Here is a 24,725-nt window from a genome sequence, read left to right as displayed (position 1 = left end):
CATCGAGAGCATCCTGACCAACTGTATAACAGTCTGGTACGGGAACTGCTCTGCCTCGGACCGGAAGGCGTTGCAGAGGGTCGTGAAAACTGCCCAGCGCATCGCCGGAGCACCACTTCCTGCCATAAAAGACATCTACAGGAAGCGGTGTCTGAAAAGGGCTGGGAAAATCATCAAAGACCCCAGTCACCCATCACATGGACTCTTCACCCTCCTGCCCTCTGGGAGGCGCCACAGGAGCCTCCGGACTAAGACCACCAGGTACCGGAACAGCTTCTTCCCCACAGCTGTCAGACTCCTGAACTCTGCCTCCTGACATCTGACCCACGTTAAACTCATGGACTGAACATACACACACCCACAATGGACAACTGTACCCTCAAACACAATAATAACATGGACTGAACCACCACTCACAACCACTAGCACTTTATATAGCCTCTGTAGAAACTATCTACACCCTCACTTATCTTAACTGCACTACTGTATAGCTCTGTGTAAATAATCATTCTGTACATTCGATAATTTTTAATCCTACAACTGTTTACAACTTGCATAGTTCCCATTTCTGTATAGCTGTATATCCCAGATTCTGTAAAGTTATTTATTTCATATTCTGTATAGTTTTTCATATTTATATTCATATCCTGTACATAGCTTGTACTCACTACAGCCTGTACATACTTATAGTTATAGAATATTCACAACATACTTCATACCGTGTACATTATAACATACCATAATAGACCCATTTCTGTAATATACTCACATATCTATATTATTGCTAATATATATTGTAATATATCTATATCACTAAAGCACTTCTGGATGGATGCAAACTGCATTTCGTTGCCCTGTACCTGTGCATGTGCAATGACAATAAAGTTGAATTCTATTCTATTCTATGAACTCCACCACGTCTTCAGTTACCAGATCAATCTATCAACAATAACAAAAACAGTTAAATGGTGTCTAAATATGTTGCCTTTCTATAACTCAGGGTTATCGTGAGAGTCTGGATGAAAATGGTGAAAATGAACCTTAAATGTACAGAGACGGAGAAAAACGATGAGCGATTAAATTATGCAGTAAAATAAAGCGGACGGTACAAATTAAAGCAACTAAAATTGTTTATTTTAAGCATTAAAAGCATCACTCACATACAAAATTAGAAATTAAAATAAACATATTGTATTTTACAAAGTAAATGTCCTCATCCATAGAGCTTTATCAGTCAAGATGACTGAAGGTACCATTAGGGTCCCTCATAGTCCATTGTAAAGTGGTCTGCAGTGCGGCTCCAGTTTGTCCTCCAGGACATAGTCTGGTCCACAGACCCAGGGGTCGCCAGTCTTCCACTGCCACTTCTGCAGATCCTGCTTCAGGCTCTCCAGCACGCCGCTGTAGGACGGGTCTAACACCAGGTTCTTCGTTTCCAGTGGGTCTGTCCTGCGTTAGCGATGCAATTATTAATATTTAAACATTTTAGAAAGACTGAGCTCATAAGCCACAATTACTCACTGCAAATCCCTCCATCTAATGCAAAAATAATGAGTTATATTTACTAAAATGACTATAGACTATAGCAACTATAGCTTCTGTTAGTTTTATTAAAATTATTAATTTTTCAGGGAAATATGTTGGCGTTAAACTGTTGAACCGTTCAGGGTTTAACATGAATCTCACCCCATGACACATGTGATAGGCTACAGCTTCTCCACAACCCTAAACCCAGTAAGAGAATGGTTGCTTTGCCTCCATTTCTAGTGAAAATAATAAGCATTTTATTGGCTAACATAATATCTGACCAGTGTTTTTTCCCCACACATTACATTTAAAAGTACTAAACATAGCCTATGAATGAAACCAACTTTTACCTCTTAAAAGCTTAATATTACCATCAAATACTTTTTTAAAGTGCACTACATACCTATGTTTAAATAAGGCGTTTGTTGGTATATTATTAATTAATTAAAACCTTCAGGTCAACAGTCATTAGCACAGCAGGAAAGAGGAGTAAGAAATGAATGGTGAAATAAATTATGACAAGTAATAATCCGTTAAAATGTTCTTATACAAGTGTATGCCTTCATTATAGTGTGTTATAAGTCATTCATTAAATGTTTTTATACTGTGCATTCAATCAGGTTGTTGAAAATCAGTTTTAAATTAAGCTAAACATGGTTTTCAACGCCAATCTGTGGTGTAGTTTTAGTTTTAGACTATCAATAGTGTTCATTATTGGAGAAAAAAGAAACTTGATTACGTTTGTGCTCGTTCACTCTTCAGCTAACAGTCACCTTCATCCGTTGTTATGAATGTCATCTTTAAAAAAGCTTTACACTCTAAGAAACTGAGGGAACAGTCTGTTAACGGTCTGATATAAGATGTGAACGATGTGTCTGCAGATGTGGTGGACTCAACTAGTGAACCATCTACGTTTTTTACTCACAACTGATTAACCTCAGTGTAAAAGTCACAGCAAAGACAGTGCTGCTGATTTTTAGTGTGAAAGACGGCACAGCTCGTTATCAACATCCTCCTCAGTTTTTCACTTGTTACTGCTGCAGTGAAAAATTACGGACACACAAACCGTGAAATAAAAAGCTTTAAATGGAAACAGCCTGCTATTTATGTGTCGCATTTTTTTTAGTGACCGATCAAAGTGCTTCGAAGGACGAGTTGCATTTGACCAGTACATGTTTCTTCTGTACTCCAAGCACTTTATCCTTCTCACATCCACAGCAGATTGAGAATCACCAATTAACCTAACATGCATGTTTCTTTCTGTGTTGTTGAATATGTGGGTGGGGGGCAGGAGATTCATGCCAGGAATCTTTACCATCAAATGCAACAGTGTTTGAAGAAAAAAGAAAAAAAAAAGAAAAAAGTTTTAAATACTGATAGATCACCAAAAAAAAATCTGAAAAATCATGGCAAATAAAATTTGCTCAACACGTGATTCTTGTTCTGTTTTTGACCTCTGCTCTTTGTTTTCTGAGACAGAGTTGTTATCGCTAAATCAGCTGTTTTAGGTTTATCTCACTGGAATCGGTGGATGCCCCTGTCATCCACTGATCAAGGTCAAGTATTGTGATCCACTTTTCCATGAGGACCTTTTAACTCCCGTCCTTTGCAGGGACTGATACTTATCAGGAATAAGGTTGTGTTTGCTTCTCTGGATCAGCTCTAACAAAGCGAGCGACAGCAGCTGTTACAGACCTGGTGTCGTACAGCTCCCAGCGAGCTCTGTAGTAGTACTGCTCCAGGCTTTTAAACCAGTGTGTCGGCTGACTCAGCGTGGTGCGGTTCAGCAGGTCCTGAAAGGTGGGCGACACGTACAGATCTTGATCGATAGGGAAGGGCATACGGTAGTGCAGGTTGTGCAGAAGGTGGTACGGCCCCTGGTGAATAGAGCGAATCGGGTAGTACATGGTGACCTGAAATCACAGCAAAAGTTTTAGTTAAAGACATTTTATTCTCTCATTAAAGTGTTGCTGTCATGTTTTTCTTGATTTTCTGTCTTATTAATACTTTTGCAACAGCGAATTTAAAATAAAGATGTCAGTGTACGTGCAATTAATCCTTCTGAGCCAAAAGCTGCACACTGCTCTAAGCACTTGGTTTTAGACTTTTGTTCCCTACTCTTGGCTCAGTGTGAGTCCAGTCAAAGCAGATATTCTTATATGGTTGTGTCAGGCTTACAACTCTAGCTGTAACCACAGCAGCCCACTGCTGTTCAAACTTTTAGCTTGTAAGGGGCAGCCAATCAGAAAAAGGTTGGCTTCAAGTAAGAGGAGCGAAAATAGCTCATCATTAGTTTAGATAAGGGAATATTTTAAACTGAGACTCAAGCAAGGCTACCACAGTAGAGTCCAAAATAAAAATTTAGAGTTAGAAATAAAAATGATTCATCAAGCTAAAGTGGTGGTGATGTCCTGACCTCATGCAGGGACTGGCTGGAGTAGACAGTGTGCCAGCTGGTGGGCTCAGTTACCAAAGCAGGGAGTAACGAGCGGCCAGTGAGGTGGACCTGGGAGGCAGGGGTGCCAGGTAGGCTGTAGGATGGGTAAGGAACAGAGAACCAGTCGAGGATGGTGGGAGTGATGTCTGTAAAAATAAAAAGGAAAAGAAAAGATAGTAAAAACAAACAAAAAACTGACAAATGTTCAACTTAAGTTACTAATAATTAAAGGAATTCTTAAAAAGGCACACAGACCCAAATATAAGACCCCTTAGCTTTAAATAGTACATTTTAAACTAAGGGATACCCTCATATTTATACAACACCGTCAAAAGAAAGAAAAAGAAAGCCACATATCTCTGTATTTTTGTTAGTATTTGTTGATAGGTTGAGAAAATACTTCTACCCCTACTTGTACAGTCTATTACTCTATTATTTTTCCTTCTATCAATATTTCATGCTCTGTTGTTAAGTCTCCATCTAGTGTCTGCTTCAGATCAACACACCGACTCTTCTGCTCTGTCACTCTTTACTGGATCGTAATTATTAGAACTTTTTTATTGTTTGTTATTCACAATCCAGAAAGGTTTAGGAATGAGTGGCATCAGTATTTAACTTTAACCTGCAGCTCACTCTGTGCTCATAATGGATAGCTGCTTAATTTTAAGGCCTAAAATACTGAGAAAAGGTCCATTTGCATCGTTCCTTGTATCTTCAATTTTCTTACCCAGCAGGCTGACGTAGGCCTCGCTGGTGTCTCCCCATCGCTCCCTGTGCTCCGGAGAGGACACCAGCATCGGCTCTGCCGTTCCAGAGTGATACAGGTTGGTTCTGCCATTCGGGAAGGGGATCCCGTTGTCTGAGCTGTAGATTATCAGAGTGTCGTTCTCATAACCAGCTTCTCTGAGCTCCTGAAGAACTAAACCGATACCTGCAGGGGATATGCACAGCATCGTAGTTTAGTGTTTTACAACCTTCTTTTTCTATGTTATAAAACCGTTACGCACCCTGATCCAGCCGGCTCACTGTGGTGTACAGTGCAGCCAAGTCAGCTCGTGATGCAGGTGTATCCGGCACAAAAGGAGGAACCTGAAGTGCAGAAGATGAGGAAATTCTGCATTATCATGTGTTAAAGTTCTGTAGCTTTAATTCAACCATAATGTAATGTGAAAAGTTTAAATAAAAAAAAAAAAAAAAAAGAGTAAAGACTAAGACAAACTGGGAAATAAGAAAAAGCTGTGGAAAATTTGGGCATTTGAAAATTTCTGTTAATTTCAACTGCAGCCTGTGCAGGCTGTAATGCAAAGCAGCAATGAGCTCAAGACCAAATCTTAAATGCTTTATCTGGTGTTTGGTCAAATATGAAGTCCGTGATAAAACCATCATCGATGAGTACTCCGTTTAGAATTTATTGTTAGGCGAGTACGTCATGAATGAACCCACATTTATTAACATTAATGCACTCCCAAAGCACGTAACTGTAACTACAGCTAATTCTGACATTTAAACAGACTTTTGACTTGGTGTGAAAAATATGACATCTGGCCAAAACAGTCCTAACTTTTATACAACTTAATCAGTCAGATGGTTTAAACCAGCGGTCTCCAACCTTTTTTGCGCCACGGACCGGTTTATGCCCGACAATATTTTCACGGAACGGCCTTTAAGGTGTCATGGATAAATACAACAAAATAAAACTAGTACCGGTACCGAAAAAAAGAAATTTTATTCATAACACACGTGAAAAGACCCAGGAAAACAGAGTAAACGATAAAAACGATAACAAAATAATGCTGAAGACCGATAAAAACCCTGAAAACTATACATTTCACACCTGAGCCTCAACTCTCGCGGCCTCAACTCTGGGGACCGCTGGTTTAAACCGTTCTCAGAAAAACCTGAGTATATGTTTTGTTTAATTTCATTTATTTATTGTCTTTAGTTTCCTGTAACAAATGATTTGACTCACTCATTTCGTTTGAATGAGCAGTTTTGCAGAAATCTGCACAGCCACATTTTAGGCACAATCCCAGAAACAAAAACACACTACTACAATAAACAGTTTTGTAATAATTAAAGAAACACTTTAACCAGAGTATAGCATCAAGCCAACCTCTGGGATATTGATCTGGAGCCCTACAGCAGGCCACTGGTGTGAATGTCTCAAACTTCATGACGGTGCACTGAGGGCTTAGTGTACTCTAGTTGGTCCTGTGCTCACTGCCCGGCACCATAGAGCCTGACTGTCATTTACTATAAAATGCCAAAATTTGTAAGTCCACCACTGTCACCCTGTACTTTTCATTAATGAGAGCAGGCTCATCCTGAGCACATGTGACAGACAAGAATGGGTTTGGACAAGTTGGAGAATAATGCTGCCTGTAATGTTGTTCAGCATGACCAGTTTGGTGATGGTTCTGTGATGGTCTGGGGAAGCATATCCATGCAGGCTAGGCAACGGCACACACAGTACAATGGCACAGTGGTTCCTGGGTTCCTCCAGTTGCACGACAAAGCCTGGCTTCATGTGGCGAGAGTATGCATGCACTTCCTGGAGGATGAAGTAACTGATACCACCGACTGGGCCCCTAAATCCAATAGAACAACTCTGGTATGTTATGTTTCAGGCTATCTGATGCTGCCAGGTTGAACCTCAGACTACCTAGGAGCTCAGTGATGTCCGGGTCCAGATCTGGAGATCAGGAAATTCCTAATGATACCATCTACCATCTCAGTAGGAGCATGCATACAACAATGTCAGCTGCTGCAATGAAATTTCAGCAAAATGGACTAGCCTGCTTTCATTTTTATAGCCTTTTTCTTTTTAAAACAGTTAAATAATGACATAAAACAGGTATTAAAGCAGAAACTGGGATTTCTCTGACCTTTACTTGGTCTGGCATGTAATACTGTGGTGTCCAGTCACCGATTCTACCCATCCCCTTTTCACCATTCCCAAACTTCTCACAGAAGGCTCCGTATTGGGGCTGCGAGTGTCCACATCGATGAGTATCATGGAAGGCAACATAAAGGAAAAATGGCCTGTCTTCATTCTTTATATTCTCCCGGTTACTTTTTTCTGCTTTTTTCCCGTTCTTTTGTTGAAAGGCTTCCTCTTTGTGAGTCTGGAAAAACTTGCGGACCAGGAGTTTAATGCGAGTGATGTTCCTCCCCACCTGGAGGACAGAGCTGTTTTCCTCTGTGTAGGCAAAGTCAAAGGGGTAAACAGATCCAGGGCCAACGTGCTTCTTTCCAATTATACCTGTGAAGAAACAATCAGTGAGTTCAAAAAGTAAAAAATAAGAACGATTTTTTTATAGACATTTTGTTATCTACCTGTGTGTACGTTGGTTTGTTTGAGAAGCAGCGGCAGACTTTGTACTTCATCAAAAGAATTAAAGTGATGAACTCCTTGATGAAGTCCATAAATGCCATTCTGATGCTGGAAACCACAAGAGAAACACACCTCAATAATTCACCTCGCTTTAATGAGTGGCATTTACAGGTGTGTGTGTCTCACCTGTGGCAGGCCGGTGAGGATGGCGGAGCGGCTGGGTGAGCAGCTGCTGACAGATGTGAAGGCGTTCTTGAACACCACGCTGTGCTGAGCCAGAGAGCGCAGGTGAGGCGTGTGGACCACAGAGTTGTTATAAACCTCTGTCTCGAAACCTGCATCATCAGCTGTGAGGAGAAAAAGACAGAAACTGATGCGGGGGCTCAAACAAAATGCCCATAACTCACTTTTAATAATCTCTAAAATCTTTGTCATCTACATACTGCTTTGCAAAGTCAGTAGAGTAATGAAACCTGGCTTTGAGTCACAATTCCAGTTCTTCTCAGAAGTACAGGATGGGTTTAAGGTTGGGGTTCAGTGCAGAGGATTTAAGTAGGAAAAGTGTTTCTTGGTGGATCAGGCTTCATGTAAAGAGACACTGACATTTTTCTTTCCCCGAGTATAGTTTTCATTTTTTTTCCAATTGTTTGGCATTTTCTGACAGATCATTTTAGATTAGTTTTACTTTAAACATATTTCTTTATAGAATATTTGTACGATAATAAAATCTACTTGCATGAAGGTTAAAACGGCTCAAGACTGTAACATACAAACCGACTTCTGCCTCATATTTAGTTTGTATTTAGTCAACTTAATTATTTTATGTTATGGAGAGAGGTTCTACTAATAAACAAAATAAAAGCAACTGCCTAAAACAGTTATAACCTCCATCATGCACTTTCAGTACTGTGCAAATCTCATGCCTCTACTTATTTGTATATACAGAGTTTATACAATCCAAAAAGTCAGCAATATGTCTGTGAAGGTTCTCAGTCATCCAGGTCATTGTAGTCAAAGGAGCTTGCAAAGAAAAGCGTTTGGACTTCTTTAAGTTACTTGAAGACGTTTCACCTCTCATCCGAGAAGCTTCTTCAGTTCTAAGGTCAAATGTCTGGGACTATTATCTGGGACTCTCCACCATTTGACCTTAGAACTGAAGAAGCTTCTCGGATGAGAGGTGAAACGTCTTCAAGTAACTGAAAGAAGTCCAGACACTTTTCTTTGCAAGCTCCTTTGAATCCAAAACGTCAGTATTTGGTATGACTATCTTATTTCTTCAACACAGCCTGAACTGTCTTGGGCAAGCTTTCTTGTAATTTTTTTTGAGCAGTCTTCAGGAATCATTCTCCAGGCTTGAAGGACATTCAAAGCTGTTCTTTTGCACTGTTCCCTTTCACTATAATGATAAAGTCTCTGGGGAGGCCGATCCATGACTGATGGTACTCCAGTATGTGTTTTTCTATCCAGGCATGCTTTCACTGCATTGTCGGTGCATTTGAGATCATTTGATCATCCTGAAAAATTAAAGCTGTTTTTAGTAAGACGCTTTCTGCATCCATCTCAGTGTCCATCAGTTTTTATGATCCCCAACTGCAGCTCCAAACCATGACAGAGCCTGCACTGTTACAGATAGCTGTAGACACTCGCTGTTGTACCTCTCTCCTGATCTTCTCTGTAAATACTAACAATGATTTGAACCAACAATCTCAAATTTGGATTTGAGACTGTTACTGCTGATTTTCAGTTCAATTCTTGTGTAATTTGGTGTACTTAAGCCTTTTCCCCATGTAGCTTTCATTAATCATTAATGCTGTAGATATTTTTTTTAAGCCTGGCACTTTTAAGTGGATTGAAAATGAGTGAACAAGCAGTCAATGTCCAATGAAAAACTTCGGGAACTATTGAATCTCTGTTATATAACGAATTAAAGGGTGGCTCGAGATTTTTGCAGATAATTGTAATGGCAACAGGAGGGTGTATTTCAGCATTTTAAATTTCCAGCCAGATAACAGAAATGATTTATAGTTTCTCCAGGAGCACAAAAACGTGAACTCACCAATTATTAGAAGCACATTTCTTGTTTTGGACTCTCCGATGCAACATGATGCTAAAAAAATAATAAAAACAACCCGAGGGAGCATGCTGGCCTCTTCCTCTATTTCTCCACAGAAAAATAAACTTTAAATATGAAAACAAAACTCGCTAAAGTTAGCACTTAAAAGCATTGTTGGAACGACGTGAAATATGCTTCCTCAAACAACTCAAACCCCGCCCACTGGGAGTCACATGACACAAGTCACGTGAGGAGAAAAAAAACAGGAAACGACTTATCTCGCGCCTAGTCAGCGAAATGTTTTTGGAGAAGTGGGTTTAGCAAAAGGAACAGTAGAGAAGGACGTGAAAAATCACAGCCCAGCCAAGAGAAAGCATCACGCTGTGTAAGAATTTATGTTTTATTCAACTCTATTCTATTTTATTTACTCTTTTCTACTTTATTTTGGTCTGTTCTTGTCTATTTTAGTCTATTTTGGTTCAGTTCGGTTAAACACTGCGGAGTTATTTTATATTATATTGTCAAATTTCTATTTTATTCTGTTTTGTTTCATTTCTGTAGTATACGAATTCAGTCTCTTCTGTGCATTCTTCTCTCTTGCACTCAAACACATCACTGTTTTTAGTGTATTATCATTCTTTTTTGATAATTACAAGGTTGTTATAGTCTGGGTAACATAGACTCATAATCAGACACAGTGGGAGATAAAGTATCAGTCTGAGGTCAAGTTCACGTAAGACTGTGGACCTATCTGTTGGACTTTTCTGATGAGGGAGTTTATAGTTTGAAGGTAAAGGTGACTTCATGAAAAAAAAAAGTCCTGACTGTTCAGATACCGGTATGCAAAGCACCCAGCTGTCATATGATCGCCATATAATTGTAAATGACACACAGTGAGCTTGTGAATGGTTCTTTTTTTGTGTGGCACGCAGATCACAGCATGCACCTGAAGATAAGTCCTCGGCTTGAAGAAATGCAAACAAACAGGTTGACAGCTGCTTGCATGAGCAGCATCTTTGTGGCGTTTTCCTGAATGCTGCATATCTCAGCAGGAGGTAGGAAATAAAAGGAAAAAACAGAAACTTGGGCAGCACCCAGCAAAGCTGATGATATTTAAAGCTGAGGGGAGAACTCATGCTTTGTGTGTGGCTGTTGTTTTGTTCATTTTACTTTTTTCTGCTACAGATGTCTCTTTGCTGAATTCCTCTCCCGCCGGTCTTTACCTCTAAGTGTGATGCAGCGGCGTCTGATGAGAAGACAGTCAGCCCGGTGCTGCTGTTCCTACAGCACCCTGAAGGCCTGGTTGCCCATCCTCTCATGGCTGCCAAAGTACAACCTGAAATGGCTAAAGATGGACGTCCTTGCTGGTCTCACTGTTGGATTGACGACTGTACCACAAGCGCTGGCTTATGCTGAAGTGGCCGGCCTTCCTGTGCAGGCGAGTCTTAGGCTTTCCATTAGGGTTCACCTCCCTCTGGATAACTAATTTGGCTTTCCTCTTTTCCTGAGACATGAGCTTTAAGATGAAAAAATAATTAGCTGCATAATTAGTTCAGACTTTATTTTATTTTCTGTCCACAGTTCGGACTCTACTCGGCCTTCATGGGGGGGTTCATTTACACCTTTCTGGGAACCTCCAAGGATGTGACCCTGGGCCCCACGGCCATCATGTCCCTCTTGTGCTCCTCTGTGGTGGGAGGGCAGCCTCACCGAGCCGTGCTGCTCAGCCTCCTCTGTGGACTCATCCAAGCTGTGATGGCGTTACTGAGATTAGGTGAAATGAGTGCTCCCGAGGTCATGTGGAAAGCTTGTGATTTCAGTTTTGGGCTTTTCCTGAAAAACTTGTGAACCACTGACAGCAAAACAAAATATTTTTTCACAGTAACACACATTGTTGTGTGAGTCTGAGAGCACTGGTAGTTTATCACATCCTCCAGTATGTAAAATTTAAGGTGAAGTCCAAAAGTAAAAACAACATCACAAAAATCAAGTAACTATCATGTAGGAACTTAAATTTTAGAGGTAGACAGTCTACTATAAAATCTGTGGCTCTTAAATAGTCATGTGGTCATCCATTTTATTAGCCACATATCTAGTTCAGGGTCGTAGGGAGCTGGAGCCCCCTCACTGCTTTCATATGGTGTGACGCAGGATACACCCTGGACAGGGATGGCACACAGAGATAGCCATTCATGCTCACATTAACATCTAGGTTAGAATTGCCATCACCCGACCAAGCATGTCTTTGGACTGTGGGAGGAAGCTAGAGTACCTGGAACAAACTCCACAGGCACAAGGAGAACATGAAACCTTGTCTCATGTTCTCCTTGGACAGGACCCAATCCAAACTTAATTGTGCTGCGGGTTATTTTTAAATGACTTACTAGTCTTGTGTCATTTTACGGTAAAATGTCAATGAATGGGCAGCCTACGAACATAAGCTCCTTATCAAATGAGAATTTATATTTTTTCCTTAAAGAGTTACTGTAATATTTGAAATCTGGAAGGTTTAATAATGTCTTGGTTCTGTAAATCATCCACTGCTTTGCTTCTCTTCTGCAGGTTTCCTTCTGGACTTCATCTCTTTTCCTGTAATAAAAGGCTTCACATGTGCTGCTGCAGTAACCATTGGATTTGGCCAAGTCAAAGTAAGAGTGAAAACATGCACACACAGCAAAAACTAACACACATACATAGAGTTATCTCAGCATATACAACACATCGAACTGTATGCCTCAGTAGGAAAAAAGTCTTTAAAAGAATGAAAAGATAAAAAGTGAGTCTTTATTAAAACAAAGCAGAAAGGAAAATATTATATAAATAAACACGCCAGGATGGAAATGAGACCGGAGAAAACAGGAAGGCATAACAGATGACACAACAAAGAGCAAGGGCCAAACTGGGGGTATAACTGCACCAAGGCAGATTAGGGGAACGTGGAACAGCTGGGGCAAATAAACACAGGTGTAAATAATCGACACAATGAGGCAGGGGGAGAAAGTAAGACTAAACACAATGTAAAGGAGACAAAATGGTAGCAAAATAAAACGGGAAGAGAGGCACAATAACTAAACTGCAGACAGAACTAGCCTAAACGTAGGGGAACTGGCATAGAAGGAAAAGGTAGGAAACAGTAATTTGAACTAAATGCTCAAGACTGAAATGCTAAGGGAGTACACAAAGGTGAAAGTCTAAACCAAAACCAGCAAACTAAAGATAATGAAAAATAAACAGAACTTGAAAAGACCAAAAAACACAAAACGCTGGGTAAAAGACCCAGAATCATGACAGAAGAAGTGCTGAAAAATACGCTGAGAAGCACACAGAATTAAAAAATAATCTCTAGAATGATCAAAACTAGCTTATTGGCATCTAAGAAAATAGAAAAGTCACCAGAAAGCACCACAATAATGATTTGAGCATTGGGTCGACCAGTGGTTAGTACTGTTGCCTTTAAGCTAAAAGGTTGTGTGTTTGAATCCACCTGCTGGGTCCTTTCTGTGTGGAGTTTGCATGTTCTCCTTCTGCCTACAAAACTCCTTATTGCTTTTTTTTTTTTTTTTTTTTTTTTAACCAGCACAGGCTCTGATGTACATTCCCGCTCTGCTTCAGTCAGGTTCTTGTACTTCTCTGCGGTTTAGTCTCTTAATAAAACACTTAAACACAGCAGTCTGCTCTCTACAAACTAAGCACATGGCTTTACCTCTGACTTTAGTAAATAAATATTTGAAAAGTCTGTCTTAAAACTCTATATTCTGCATCAGTGTTTCTTTATTAATTAATGCAAGTTGAAATCTCTTTGCTTGCACACGCATACATAATATACAATAAAATTAATAGTTGCCTTCAAAAAAAAAAAAAGGAAAAAAGTTGTGGTGTGGTTTCCCACAAAAATCACACTTATCAATTTCCCATTGACCTCATGCAGACAGGTCAAAGATGTGACCGGTGAGCACTATAATCTGTGTTGAGCTTTTACTGGTGGATTTGCATCATTGTTGGTGAACTGATTAACAATAAATGGTAAATGGCCTGTATTTGTATAGCGCTTTATTAGTCCCTAAGGACCCCAAAGCGCTTTACACATCCAGTCATCCACCCATTCACACACTGGTGATGGCAAGTTACATTGTAGCCACAGCCACCCTGGGGCGCACTGACAGAGGCAAGGCTGCCAGACACTGGCGCCACCAGTAGGCAACAGGTGAAGTGTCTTGCCCAAAGACACAACGACCAAGTCTGTCCGAGCCAGGGCTCGAACTGGCAACCTTCCGATTACAAGGCGACCTCCCAACTCTTGAGCCACAATCGCACACGCGAATGTTTAGGTTATACTCAAAAATGCATTTTGATTGCTCTGAGTGCTTAAACTCCAAAGAGAGAACTGCTCTTGCCCTCTCATTTTTTCCGTTCATAATGTCAGTGGTTTTACCCGCTCTTCCTTTTTTTCTAGAATATTCTGGGAATCCAGGGTGTCCCTCAGCAGTTTTTCCTGGAGGTTTACTACACCTTCCACAAGATTCCCGAGGCCAGGATCGGTGATGTGGTTCTTGGTCTGATTTGTCTCGCTCTGCTGGTCACGTTGATGTTCATGAAGTCGAGTCTAACCTCTGACAGTGACTCCACCTGCTCCATGTATGCCAGGAAAGTAGTGTGGGCTGTAGCTACCAGTGAGTACCTTTGTGTTTGAGTACACGTGTCTCTCTTTTACAAAAAAAAAATTCTGTTCATTACATTTTTATTGTATTTCTTTATATCATCAGTGCGTAACGCTGCAGTGGTCATCGCTGCATCCCTCATAGCATTTTCCTGGGAGGTGTATGGTAATCATATCTTCACGATCACTGGAAAAACTACCCGCGGACTGCCACCATTCAGGCCTCCACCCACCTCTGACACTACAGCTAACGGCACCGTCGTTTCCTTTGGAGAGATTGTGAAAGTAAGGAGGAAACCGCCAGTAACCCGATGAAGACACTGGATCTTTTTGATAAATGATTGAGCTGAAAGTTTCACTTCCAGAATCCCTCTGCTCTCAGAAAGAGCTGCTGACTGTCTCGTTTTCCTCTCTGTGTGTTTTAAAGGACTTTGGAGGAGGGCTAGCGGTGATCCCCTTCATGGGCCTGTTGGAGAGCATTGCTATTGCGAAAGCATTTGGTAAGTAATGTTAGTCACTGGTTTCAGAGGATAATCATAATGATGCTGGTAATTCCTTGACGTTTCCACTTTTTCAATGAGATGTCTTCAGACAGAATTAAACGATAGACATAAAATATGGTACAGATATTCACATTTCTTACCAGAATAATAATAAAAATAAGTATCTCCAAAACTAATAGCTGACAGTCCCATAATTTAACATGTTAAACTAACACTGTAAACATATAAAACTCCAATAGCAATCTTAATATTTATCATGTATTTAGCTTGTAAGTGCAACCTGGCTGTCAATTTAAGGCTTCATCATGAAGATGAAATTAATAAAGATCAATACTTTATACATTTTTAAAAACAAAACATGTTTCAAAAGCATTTTTCTACTCATTAAATAGTTATTAGAGAGACTTAGACTTAGAGCTTTTTATTGTCATTGTGCGGTTTCTTGCACAGCGAAATTGGGTAGCTGAACCACAAAGGTGCTAAAGAAAGAAGATTAGATATTAGATAATAAAGGCAGCTAAAGAATGTTTTTCCTCATCACACTGGTGGCTGATTTTAACTTAATGTTTCTCCTCAGCCAGTCAGAACGACTACAGGATCGATGCCAACCAGGAGCTGCTGGCAATCGGAGTGACCAACATCATGGGCTCCTTTGTGTCAGCCTACCCTGTCACAGGCAGCTTTGGGAGGTTTGTGTGTCTGTGTGTGTTATTTTCATAGTTATAATAACAGTTATGTTTATACTGACATGTTTTCTTTCACATCCAGGACAGCTGTGAACTCCCAGACTGGAGTTTGCACTCCAGCTGGAGGGGTTGTCACCAGTAAGTTGTGACACTTTCAGCTTTTACGTTTTCCTCTTCTGCCCCCTTGTGGCCATTTATGTTGTCATACAGCAAATTATCCTCACTTCACATTTCTTTAGTTTCTTTTTTCGTTATTGGTGAAATTAAAAGGCTTATCGTGCAGGTTGGAGACACTGCAAGAACAATGTTTGTACAAGAATTCAAAAGTTTATCTTTCAGTCTGTCATAGCATCCTTCTTATTTAAAAAATTTGCACCTTGAAGTCAAAACCAAAATAACAATCACATATTTTTTTGCTATTTTGGTGCAAATAAATATCATATTTTATGTTGTTTATACTGTTTTTAAATGTTTCATGATTTTCTTTCTCTTTATTGTTGCAGGTGTAATAGTGTTGCTCTCCTTGGCCTTCCTCATGCCGGCCTTTTATTACATCCCCAAAGCTTCTCTAGCTGCTGTCATCATCTGTGCGGTGGCTCCCATGGTGGATTACCGTGTGGTGGCTAAGATGTGGAGGATACGAAGTGAGTTTCATCTTGCTATTGTAATTAGTCAAGTCACTTTTATTTATGTAAGATATTTAAATTTAAAACAGAGTTTACCCAAAGTTCTTTGTATTCGACTATACAGAGTAGCCAAAATATATAAAAAGGATGTGGGAAAAAATGATTGAACTGAATTCAATTTGTCAACTGTTGTAAACTTTATATGGGAGGGAGAATTCTGGAGTCTGGAGCCAGACTCAGTCACCGTCTCAGTACCCCATTTTTAGGCAAGAACATAATATGTAACATGTGTAACGTCTAGTATCGATGGCACTTAAACGTTAATGATGATGATTTATCCCCCATAGAGCTGGACCTTCTCCCCTTTTTTGTGACGTTCCTGATGAGTTTCTGGGCGGTGCAGTACGGCATCGTAGGAGGTATAGCTGTGTCTGGAGCCCTGCTGCTCTACAGTATGGCCAGACCCCAGATAGAGGTGCGTTATCTTTTTATATCTGTGTGCAAGCAGTGTATGAAACTAGTCATGTGAAGTGAGTTTGTTTGGCTCAATATCACGGGTAAAGGGTTAAAGTGGTTCACAAGCATAAAACAGGAGAAAAAAACAATTAAGAAGGTCACAAATATTAAGTCATGAAATGGTCTTAAAAGTCATAAAATACTAATCCGTAAAGTACTAAAAATGTAAAAAAATACATGAAAAGAGAAAGAGGGGAGGGAGAGATGAAGGACGCAAAAGAGGATAATGATTAAGGATGATTTGACCGTGAAAATGTCTTAAAAGCTTAAAAGCTAAGATTTTTTTTTGTTAGTATTTGCCTGGGTTAAACATTTGCTTTTTGTAGGTATGTGAATCAAAGCTGGATCCATCCTTATCCACCCAGAGAAAAGTCATCATAGAGTTAAATTGTGATGTTTTGCTGCTTCTTCCTGTCACACCAGTGTGTGATGACTGGCCCAGCTTCCAGCAGCTAAACTCTCTCAGACTGCATCTTATATCAGGACCAAACTAGAACCCAGATGCAGGAGACACTGTGTTGTTTCGTAGTGGGGTATTCACCATTTCAGTTTATTTTAGAGCCAGTTACAGTGGTGGGAAAAAGTGTAAATACAAAATGCAGAATGTCCGACCGTCTGTTCATGACCTCTGCTGAAGCGCACTTGGGTTCTGCAGCAGGACAAAAGACACCAGCGAGTCCACCTCTGAGAGGCTTAAGAAAAACAAAATGAGGAACTGGAACTGGAATGTCAACAGAACTTTGAGACTTTGTATGAACTTCTTAAATCTTGCCCTGCCAATACTTAATAATGAATAAGCAAAAAATAAAAGTAGTAAAAACTAAAACTAAACATTTTTCATAACTTTGATGAGGACACATTTGAAATATGTGGTATCAAACAAGACTAATGCTGTAATATTGCATATCTGCATTGCAGGTGACTGATCACGGCGTGTTGGTGATGGAGTTGAGCAGTGGCCTCAGTTTTCCTGCTACCGAGTATCTCAGCCACATCATACACACTCGGGCTCTGCAGGGTAATGAAATGCTTGATAGTCTGCGTGGGCACATTTCAGTGTTTCCTGCTGTTTACTTGCTCGTCTTTCCCCAGTGTCTCCACCACGGTCTGTGGTGCTGGACTGCTCTCACGTCAGCGTCATCGATTACACAGTGATCAGTGAGCTCAGGGACCTGCTGAGGCAGTTCAAACTCCGAGAAGTGCATCTGATTTTTGCCGGATTGCAGGTACACCCTTCAGTCCTTAAAAACCTTTAATCCTTACTGAATGAGTTCATACTCATCATCTTTTGCTTTCCCCTGCCTGTGTCTTCCTCCCTCCTTCAGCCCTCTATTCTGAAGGTTCTCCTGGCAGCTGATCTGGAGGGCTTCAGGCACAATCACAGCGTAGACGAGGCACTGCAGATGGAGTCAAGGAACCTTCTTGATGACTAACACAAAAACTATCCAGTTACAGCCTGGAGAGGAGAGATGCCCCTAATCTGGAATTATAAGGCTCTTAAGACCTCAAAAAAATCTATAAACTACCTCCAGCGAGTAATTTCTCTGCAGTTTGCAGCGACTGCCACTGACCAAGTGAAGAAATAAGGAAATCTGTTAAGTTTACAAACACTGTCCACTGCACAACAACTTTGGAGCACAAGTTTAATATAATGTCTGTAAATGTAAATAATATAATCTATTAATATCTGGACTGTGTAAGTAATAGTGGATATATGTGGTATAATTTTGCTAATAGATGTCTGTGTGGTGTTTTAAGGTTGAAAGTCCAGAGTGGGACCAAATATGTTCTTAAAAATAAGAAGTTACTGATTAATGAACTGAGCAAAGTCAGGCTAACACAAGTGCCATCTATCGTTTTATTTATTCATATGTGTAAAATGTACTGTAAGGCAGTAGTCTCTTATTTTATGTTGACAAAGAAATGCTTCTAGGTGGGAAAAAGACAAAACTTTTCTCTTTATAAATAAATTATTCCAGTGTTGCGAGAGACCTGGTGCACACAGCCTCCCAGCCAATGACAGCTGGGACAGGATCTCTAGTTCAGTCGTTAAAAAAATGTTGAAGATGAGTGAATTATATTTTTAACCCAAATCATCACATTTATACAAAGATTTTTCCTGAATAAATCATTACAAGTTATTTGTGTTTCTATGTACATGAAGAATTTTCTTTTCATTTATCATTTATTCTTCTATTTAATGATCATTAGTTATCATCACTTGTCATGGGCATGATCCTTGGGATCACCATGCAACCGTGCTGCAACTGAAAAGCTGGTTCAGGGTTCTTTTCCATTTCTATTAGTTTTATTTTTGCTAGTTTTCCTTCCAGTTTGCTGCCACATCTTTTCATAGTCTGTTCATAACTCTCCCCAGAATGCAGTCGTTTAAAAAAAAAAAGTACGCCATCTTTCTGTTCTAGTTTTACACATCAGGACACAAGTTAAAAAGTCATCTAGTCTTCACCAGATTTTGAAATAATTTAAATAAAACCTCAGATGAAAAAGCAACACATGACATGTTACACTGTGTTATTATCTCTTTGACAAAAACTAAACCAAAATGCAAGCATTGTGTAAAAAAAAAAAAAAAAAAAGTGCACTCTATGATGCAGTAGGTTTTAAAACTACTTTTAACAGGAATAGCTCAAGTAGTAAGAACAACAATTAAGAAGTAATTGTAATTTTTTCACCGTTTGGACTGTTTTTTAAACGAGTCAAAACATTTTTGAGGTATTTCAAGCAGATTTTAAAGCACTTCACAGCAAAGAGTCTGCACTTTGAGAGTTTTTAATGATACCTTACTAACTGCTGACTCTGGGAATTCTGTCTTATTTGTGCTTTTGGATCTCACAGCAGCTTTTGATACAGTAGATCACAACATTTTAATTTCCCACCTAGAACATCATGTCGGAATTAGAGGCACTGCCTTGGAGTGGTTCAAGTCATACCTGTCTGACAGAAGTTTCTTTGTCTCACTTGGGAAATTTTATTCATTCGCCGCCCCCCTCCCATGTGGTGTACCTCAAGGATCCATCCTCGGGCCCCTTCTTTTTTTTCTTCTTTTTTTTTAGCATTTATTTACTTCCCCTTGGCCATATTATTAAAAAAAAATATAGAGTCTCATTTCATTTTTATGCAGACGCCTGTCAAATTTATCTACCCCTGAAACACAATGACCCTAACCCCCTCAGGCCTATTTAAGAATGTCTTAAGGATATCAGAGCATGGCTGGCTCTGAATTTTTAAAATTTTAATGAAAAGAAGACTGGGGTCATTATATTTGGGCCGAGTGGCCCTGGTGTCCCACCATCTGACTTGGGTCCTCTCACATCCTGTGTCAAACCAATTGTCACCAACCTTGGAATAAAAATCGACACAGCTCTTAAAATGGATAAACAGGTAAATACAGCAGTGAGCTTTTTTTCGGCTGAGGCAGCTCTCTAAAGTCAAACCTTTTTTTCTTTTTGTGACTTGGAGAGAGTTTTACATGCATTTGTGACCACTCGCCGTGATTATTGTAATGGACTTTATGTTGGTATTGATCCGGCCTCACTAACATGCCTGCAAATGGTCCAGAACGTTGCTGCTCGCCTGCTGACAGAGACACGCAAACGTGAGCACATTACCCCAGTTCTTTGCTCTTTACACTGGTTGCCTGTCCATTTTAGAATTAATTTTAAAATCTTATTGTTTGCTTTTAAAGTTTTAAATGGCCTGGCTCCTTCTTATCTGTCAGGCCTTCTACACCGATACCACGAAGGTCTCTCAGATCAACTGACCAGTCACTCCTTGCTGTCCTCATGTCGAGACTGAAACACCGATCCCAGTTGCCTTAGTGTAAGAGGCTCATTCTATGAATTTTAAAGAAATTTCGTATGGCAACACTGATATTGCTTGATATTGCCAGCCAACTGCTACTCTATCTAATGATATCGGAGGTGATACAAGCATGTAGAGTCCACATTAGGTGATTTTTTTATATGTATATTTCAGCAGCATGGAAAACCAACTTCATGCATCAGAGGTAAAAACATTTCTGCAAAGGAGGCATATGTATTTTAGAATTTAAGACATCCTCTAACGTGACTTAATGAGACTGATCTGCAGGATGAGAAGAGGCACTAAACAGAGAAACAAGAAAGTCCCATGTCTCCAAGACATTAAGTTTCTGTGCTCTTAAAGACCTCTTATGTCAAACCTGTCAAGACCTGCATAAAAATTAAGAATAGCTGATTATCTGTGTTTTAGTAACTCTGAAAGACTGGCTGGACTGGCATTAAAAACAGATTGTCACTGAATATATTACTGAAATAATCAGTGTCAACATTTGTGCCAGTTTTGCAGTTTTAAAAAGAAAGACTGGAGTGGTGTGTTACAGGCACATGGTGTGAAAGAGAAAATTAAAGAAGAAAATGTATATGGCCTGACCTTTTAGCTTAAACAGGTTCAGTTATTAAATAAAATGTTACAGTAAAACAAGTCATGTAAAAGGAATCTATTAATGATAAAGCTCAAGATGATTATTGCAGTGTTACTCTCACATCTATGCTTTGTGATGTATAGTGCTTTATGTTTTGCTTTGGTCTCCACAGTCAATGTTAAATACATCCTGAGAGGAACACAAATATGTGCTTTCTTAATAACGTTCCTTCCTGAAGGGCTGAAAGTTTAGTTTCTATTTGGAACATCGTTGGTGCTCTTTGGTACTTACAGTCACAAAGTGCTGTAAAAATATTACTATCAAACTTTTCTTGTAATCGAACAAAGAAGAAGTCAATCATTAATCAAAAAGGGGAACAAGGAATTCTCTGAATAAATATTGTGTAATGGTGTTTATTCCACTAAGTAATGATAAGAAGTGACATGCCAGCATAATAAAAGTAAAATAAATTGAACTAGAAAATGAGAACGATCAGTCAAATAGAGGTTAAAGTGAGCCACTCCTGTTTTCAAAGAAGACAATTTGATTTATTGAAACCAATTTTTTAAAGCCAGTCGGATAAATATAGAGAACAACACACAAAAGAACAAACGTGATATACAGTGTGGTCTATCTGCTTTTTGAAAATGGCACCTTTTTTTGTGGTATTTTCGCATCTGTAGAGATGATTTTAATGATAAACACAAAGATGTGATTGAAGCGCAGACTTTTAGCTTTAATTCAAGGAGTTCATCATATATCTACATATATGTGTGTGTATATATATATATATATATATATGTATATATATACACACAAGGCTAGACCCCTTTTGCTAAGCAAGCCTACCGTAGACATGAGCGAGACAGATAAATATGAAGGCATGCCAGCTCGGACATCGCCCGGATCAACAAGGTCCGCATCAGGTGTTGAGGAACAGGGCACCCTGACGAGAAGTGGGCTACTGGAACAAGAAGGCATCGGTGGGCAAGAGACGAAAACAGGGCGTTGTTGGAATGCTACTACGCAAGTAACCCTGGCGGAAGGGGCTACATGAATAGGATGAGGGACCTATGGATTCTTCGATACCCAACATCCACAATGACGGCGAAACAACTAGTAGCTCAGTGTTCCAACATTTGGAAGAAGGGACTGCTCTCACAGCTAGAGATTGACGAGGTACAACATAAATGCTATGGCAAGGGGGAGCCAGGACGCCAGGTCAGGGGGGAGATATCATCACCCCCACCCGAGATTGGGTACCAAGCCCCAAGTGCGATAGGAGAACGATCCTCAGAAGGTCTGCTAGATGATGTTAATGCAGCACTACGGATGATACCTACAGCCACGATTACCGACACTAACAAGCTGATCTACAATACGGCAGCAGTGATCAGTGAGATGCTTGGCTACAAGTTGAACAGCCACAAGGGGCAGTACCCTCCATGGAGAAGGAGGCTAGAGGCTAAGACCAAGGTAGCACGGAGGGAGGTTAGCCAACTATCGGAGTTGCAGAAAGGCGCGATGAGGAAGGTGCCTAAGAAGTACAGGAAGCTGTCCATACCTGAGGCCTTGGAAACTGCCAAGCAACGACTCACAGCCTTGGCCAGCCGTTCTCCACGGAACCAGCCAAGGTGTACTCTCACTGGCAGGGGAACAATATGAGAACAGCACCACCAAGGCTGGAGACGGAACAATACTGGAAGAGCATATGGGAGAAGGACGCAACCCATAACGGCAATGCTCAGTGGCTAGTGGATCTGAGGGCAGACCATAGCAACCTCCCTGAACAGGGTCCAGTAACCATCACAGTGGCAGATATCCAAGAAAGGGTCTCCAATATGAAGAGTTGGACAGCACCAGGCCCTGACATGTTTCACGCCTACTGGCTGAAGAAGCTGACTGCACTCCACGAGCGCCTGGCAGCACAAATGAACCAGCTGCTAGTTGACGAGAGACACCCGGAATGGCTAACCGAAGTCAGTCCTGATCCTCAAGGACCCCCAGAAGGGACCGGTCCCCTCCAACTACCGACCAATAACCTGCCTCAGCACCACGTGGAAGCTCCTGTCAGGCATCATAGCGGCTAAGATGAACAGGCACATGGGTCAATACATGAGCGGGGCATAGAAAGAATACCAGAGGCGCAAAACACCAGCTACTGGCAGACCAAGCAGTCAGCCGAGACTGCAGGACCAGACTGACCAACCTGTGCACTGCCTGGATTGATTACAAGAAGGCCTATGACTCAATGCCCCACACCTGGATCCTGGAATGCCTAGAACTATATAAGATCAACAGGACCCTGAGAGCCTTCATCAGGAACTCAATGGGGATGTGGCAGACAACACTGGAGGCCAACCTCAAGCCCATAGCACAAGTCACCATCAAGTGCAGGATCTACCAAGGAGATGCTCTGTCCCCACTGCTGTTCTGCATAGTGAGATAATTGACAAGATTGGCTACGGATACCGACTACGGAATGGAGCAGTTGTCAGCCACCTCCTGTACATGGATGACATCAAGCTGTATGCCAAGAGTGAACGAGACATCAATTCACTGATCCACACCACCAGGATATACAAAAATGACATTGGAATGTCGTTCGGGCTGGAGAAGTGTAGTCGGATGATAACAAAGAGAGGAAAGGTAGTCAGAACAGAGGGGATCAAACTACCAGAAGGCAACATTGCAGACCTAGAGGACAGTTACAAGTACCTGGGGATCCCGCAGGCAAATGGGAACCATTAAGAGGCCGCTAGGAAAGCTGCAACCACCAAGTACCTGCAGAGGGTCAGGCGAGTCCTGAGGAGTCAGCTGAACGGTAAGAACAAGATCCGGGCTATCAACACCTACGCCCTGCCCGTGATCAGGTACCCTGCTGGGTAATAGGCTGGCCAAAGGAGGAGATAGAAGCCACTGACATCAAGACAAGAAAGCTCCTTACCATGCATGGAGGGTTTCACCCCAAGTCCAGCACCCTGAGGCTGTACGCTAAGCGGAAGGAAGGAGGCCGGAGACTGGTGAGTGTTAGCACCACAGTCCAGGATGAGACAAGGAACATCCACGAATACATCACAAAGATGGCCCCAACTGACAGCGTGCTCAGTGAATACCTCAGGCAGCAGAAACCCAAGAAAGTGGAGGAAGGCGAGGAACCATCATGGAAGGACAGGCCCCTGCACGGTATGTACCACCGACAGATAGAGGGGGTGGCTGATATCCAGAAATCCTACCAGTGGCTGGACAAAGCTGGACTGAAAGACAGCACGGAAGCACTAATCATGGCAGCACAGGAACAAGCACTAAGCACAAGATCCATTGAGGCTGGGGTCTATCACACCAGGCAAGACCCCAGGTGCAGGCTGTGTAAAGATGCCCCAGAGACAATCCAGCACATGACAGTAGGGTGCAAGATGCTAGCAGGTAAGGCATACATGGAACGCCATAACCAAGTGGCCGGCATAGTATCTGTGCCGAGTATAACCTGGAAGTCCCAAGGTCAAAATGGTAGATGCCCCCAAGGGTGATGGAGAATGACCGAGCTAAGATCCTGTGGGACTTCCAGATACAGACGGACAAAATGGTGGCGGCTAACCAACCGGACACAGTGGTGGTAGACAAACAGAAGAAGACGGCCGTAGTGATCGATGTAGCGGTTCCGAATGACAGCAACATCAGGAAGAAGGAACACGAGAAGCTGGAGAAATACCAAGGGCTCAGAGAAGAGCTCGAGAGGATGTGGAGGGTGAAGGTAACGGTGGTCCCCGTGGTAATCGGAGCACTAGGTGCGGTGACTCCCAAACTAGGCGAGTGGCTCCAGCAGATCCCGGGAACAACATCGGAGATCTCTGTCCAGAAGAGCGCAGTCCTAGGAACAGCAAAGATACTGCGCAGGACCCTCAAGCTCCCAGGCCTCTGGTAGAGGACCCGAGCTTGAAGGATTGACCGCCCGCAGGGGCG

At 41.3% G+C, this 24,725-nt stretch overlaps 2 protein-coding genes across 2 annotated transcripts; one reads left to right on the top strand and one right to left on the bottom strand.

Moving 5' to 3' along the window:
- Positions 1 to 1,112: 1,112 nt before the first annotated feature.
- sgsh (N-sulfoglucosamine sulfohydrolase (sulfamidase)) lies at positions 1,113 to 9,562 on the bottom strand. The gene is made up of 9 exons (XM_085460084.1): positions 9,355 to 9,562; positions 7,485 to 7,645; positions 7,301 to 7,406; positions 6,850 to 7,226; positions 4,972 to 5,053; positions 4,692 to 4,895; positions 3,944 to 4,110; positions 3,223 to 3,440; positions 1,113 to 1,449 (listed from the first exon to the last, which is right to left on the bottom strand). Exons 1-9 carry the CDS (start codon positions 9,437 to 9,439, stop codon positions 1,266 to 1,268), a joined length of 1,584 nt encoding a protein of 527 aa, XP_085316210.1. The 5' UTR covers positions 9,440 to 9,562; the 3' UTR covers positions 1,113 to 1,265.
- A 58-nt stretch (positions 9,563 to 9,620) lies between these two features.
- On the top strand, positions 9,621 to 18,496 carry slc26a11 (solute carrier family 26 member 11). The gene is made up of 15 exons (XM_085460083.1): positions 9,621 to 9,736; positions 10,284 to 10,406; positions 10,537 to 10,789; positions 10,933 to 11,125; positions 11,914 to 11,999; positions 13,805 to 14,021; positions 14,115 to 14,293; positions 14,436 to 14,508; positions 15,089 to 15,200; positions 15,280 to 15,335; positions 15,701 to 15,841; positions 16,171 to 16,298; positions 17,258 to 17,357; positions 17,432 to 17,565; positions 17,665 to 18,496. Exons 3-15 carry the CDS (start codon positions 10,586 to 10,588, stop codon positions 17,770 to 17,772), a joined length of 1,731 nt encoding a protein of 576 aa, XP_085316209.1. The 5' UTR covers positions 9,621 to 9,736; positions 10,284 to 10,406; positions 10,537 to 10,585; the 3' UTR covers positions 17,773 to 18,496.
- The last annotated feature ends 6,229 nt before the right edge of the window (positions 18,497 to 24,725 follow it).

The sequence above is a fragment of the Copadichromis virginalis genome, linkage group LG6 (genome assembly GCF_057382275.1).
Source record: "Copadichromis virginalis isolate Kocher_CV1m ecotype Utaka linkage group LG6, C_Virginalis_male_GT1.1, whole genome shotgun sequence".
NCBI lineage: Eukaryota > Metazoa > Chordata > Actinopteri > Cichliformes > Cichlidae > Copadichromis > Copadichromis virginalis.
This window is presented reverse-complemented; position numbering and strand designations above follow the sequence as displayed.

What these genes read in the sequence shown, in the direction of transcription:
- slc26a11 (XM_085460083.1), top strand. Translation starts at nt 10,586, where the DNA reads ATGCAGCGGCGTCTGATGAGAAGACAGTCAGCCCGGTGCTGCTGTTCC. An exon ending in TGGCCGGCCTTCCTGTGCAG is followed by an intron (nt 10,790 to 10,932) that starts GCGAGTCTTAGG and finishes TTCTGTCCACAG; the next exon opens with TTCGGACTCTACTCGGCCTT. An exon ending in TTGGATTTGGCCAAGTCAAA is followed by an intron (nt 12,000 to 13,804) that starts GTAAGAGTGAAA and finishes CTTTTTTTCTAG; the next exon opens with AATATTCTGGGAATCCAGGG.
- sgsh (XM_085460084.1), bottom strand. Translation starts at nt 9,439, where the DNA reads ATGCTCCCTCGGGTTGTTTTTATTATTTTTTTAGCATCATGTTGCATC. An exon ending in TCCTCACCGGCCTGCCACAG is followed by an intron (nt 7,407 to 7,484) that starts GTGAGACACACA and finishes TGTGGTTTCCAG; the next exon opens with CATCAGAATGGCATTTATGG. An exon ending in AGTGAGCCGGCTGGATCAGG is followed by an intron (nt 4,896 to 4,971) that starts GTGCGTAACGGT and finishes TATCCCCTGCAG; the next exon opens with GTATCGGTTTAGTTCTTCAG.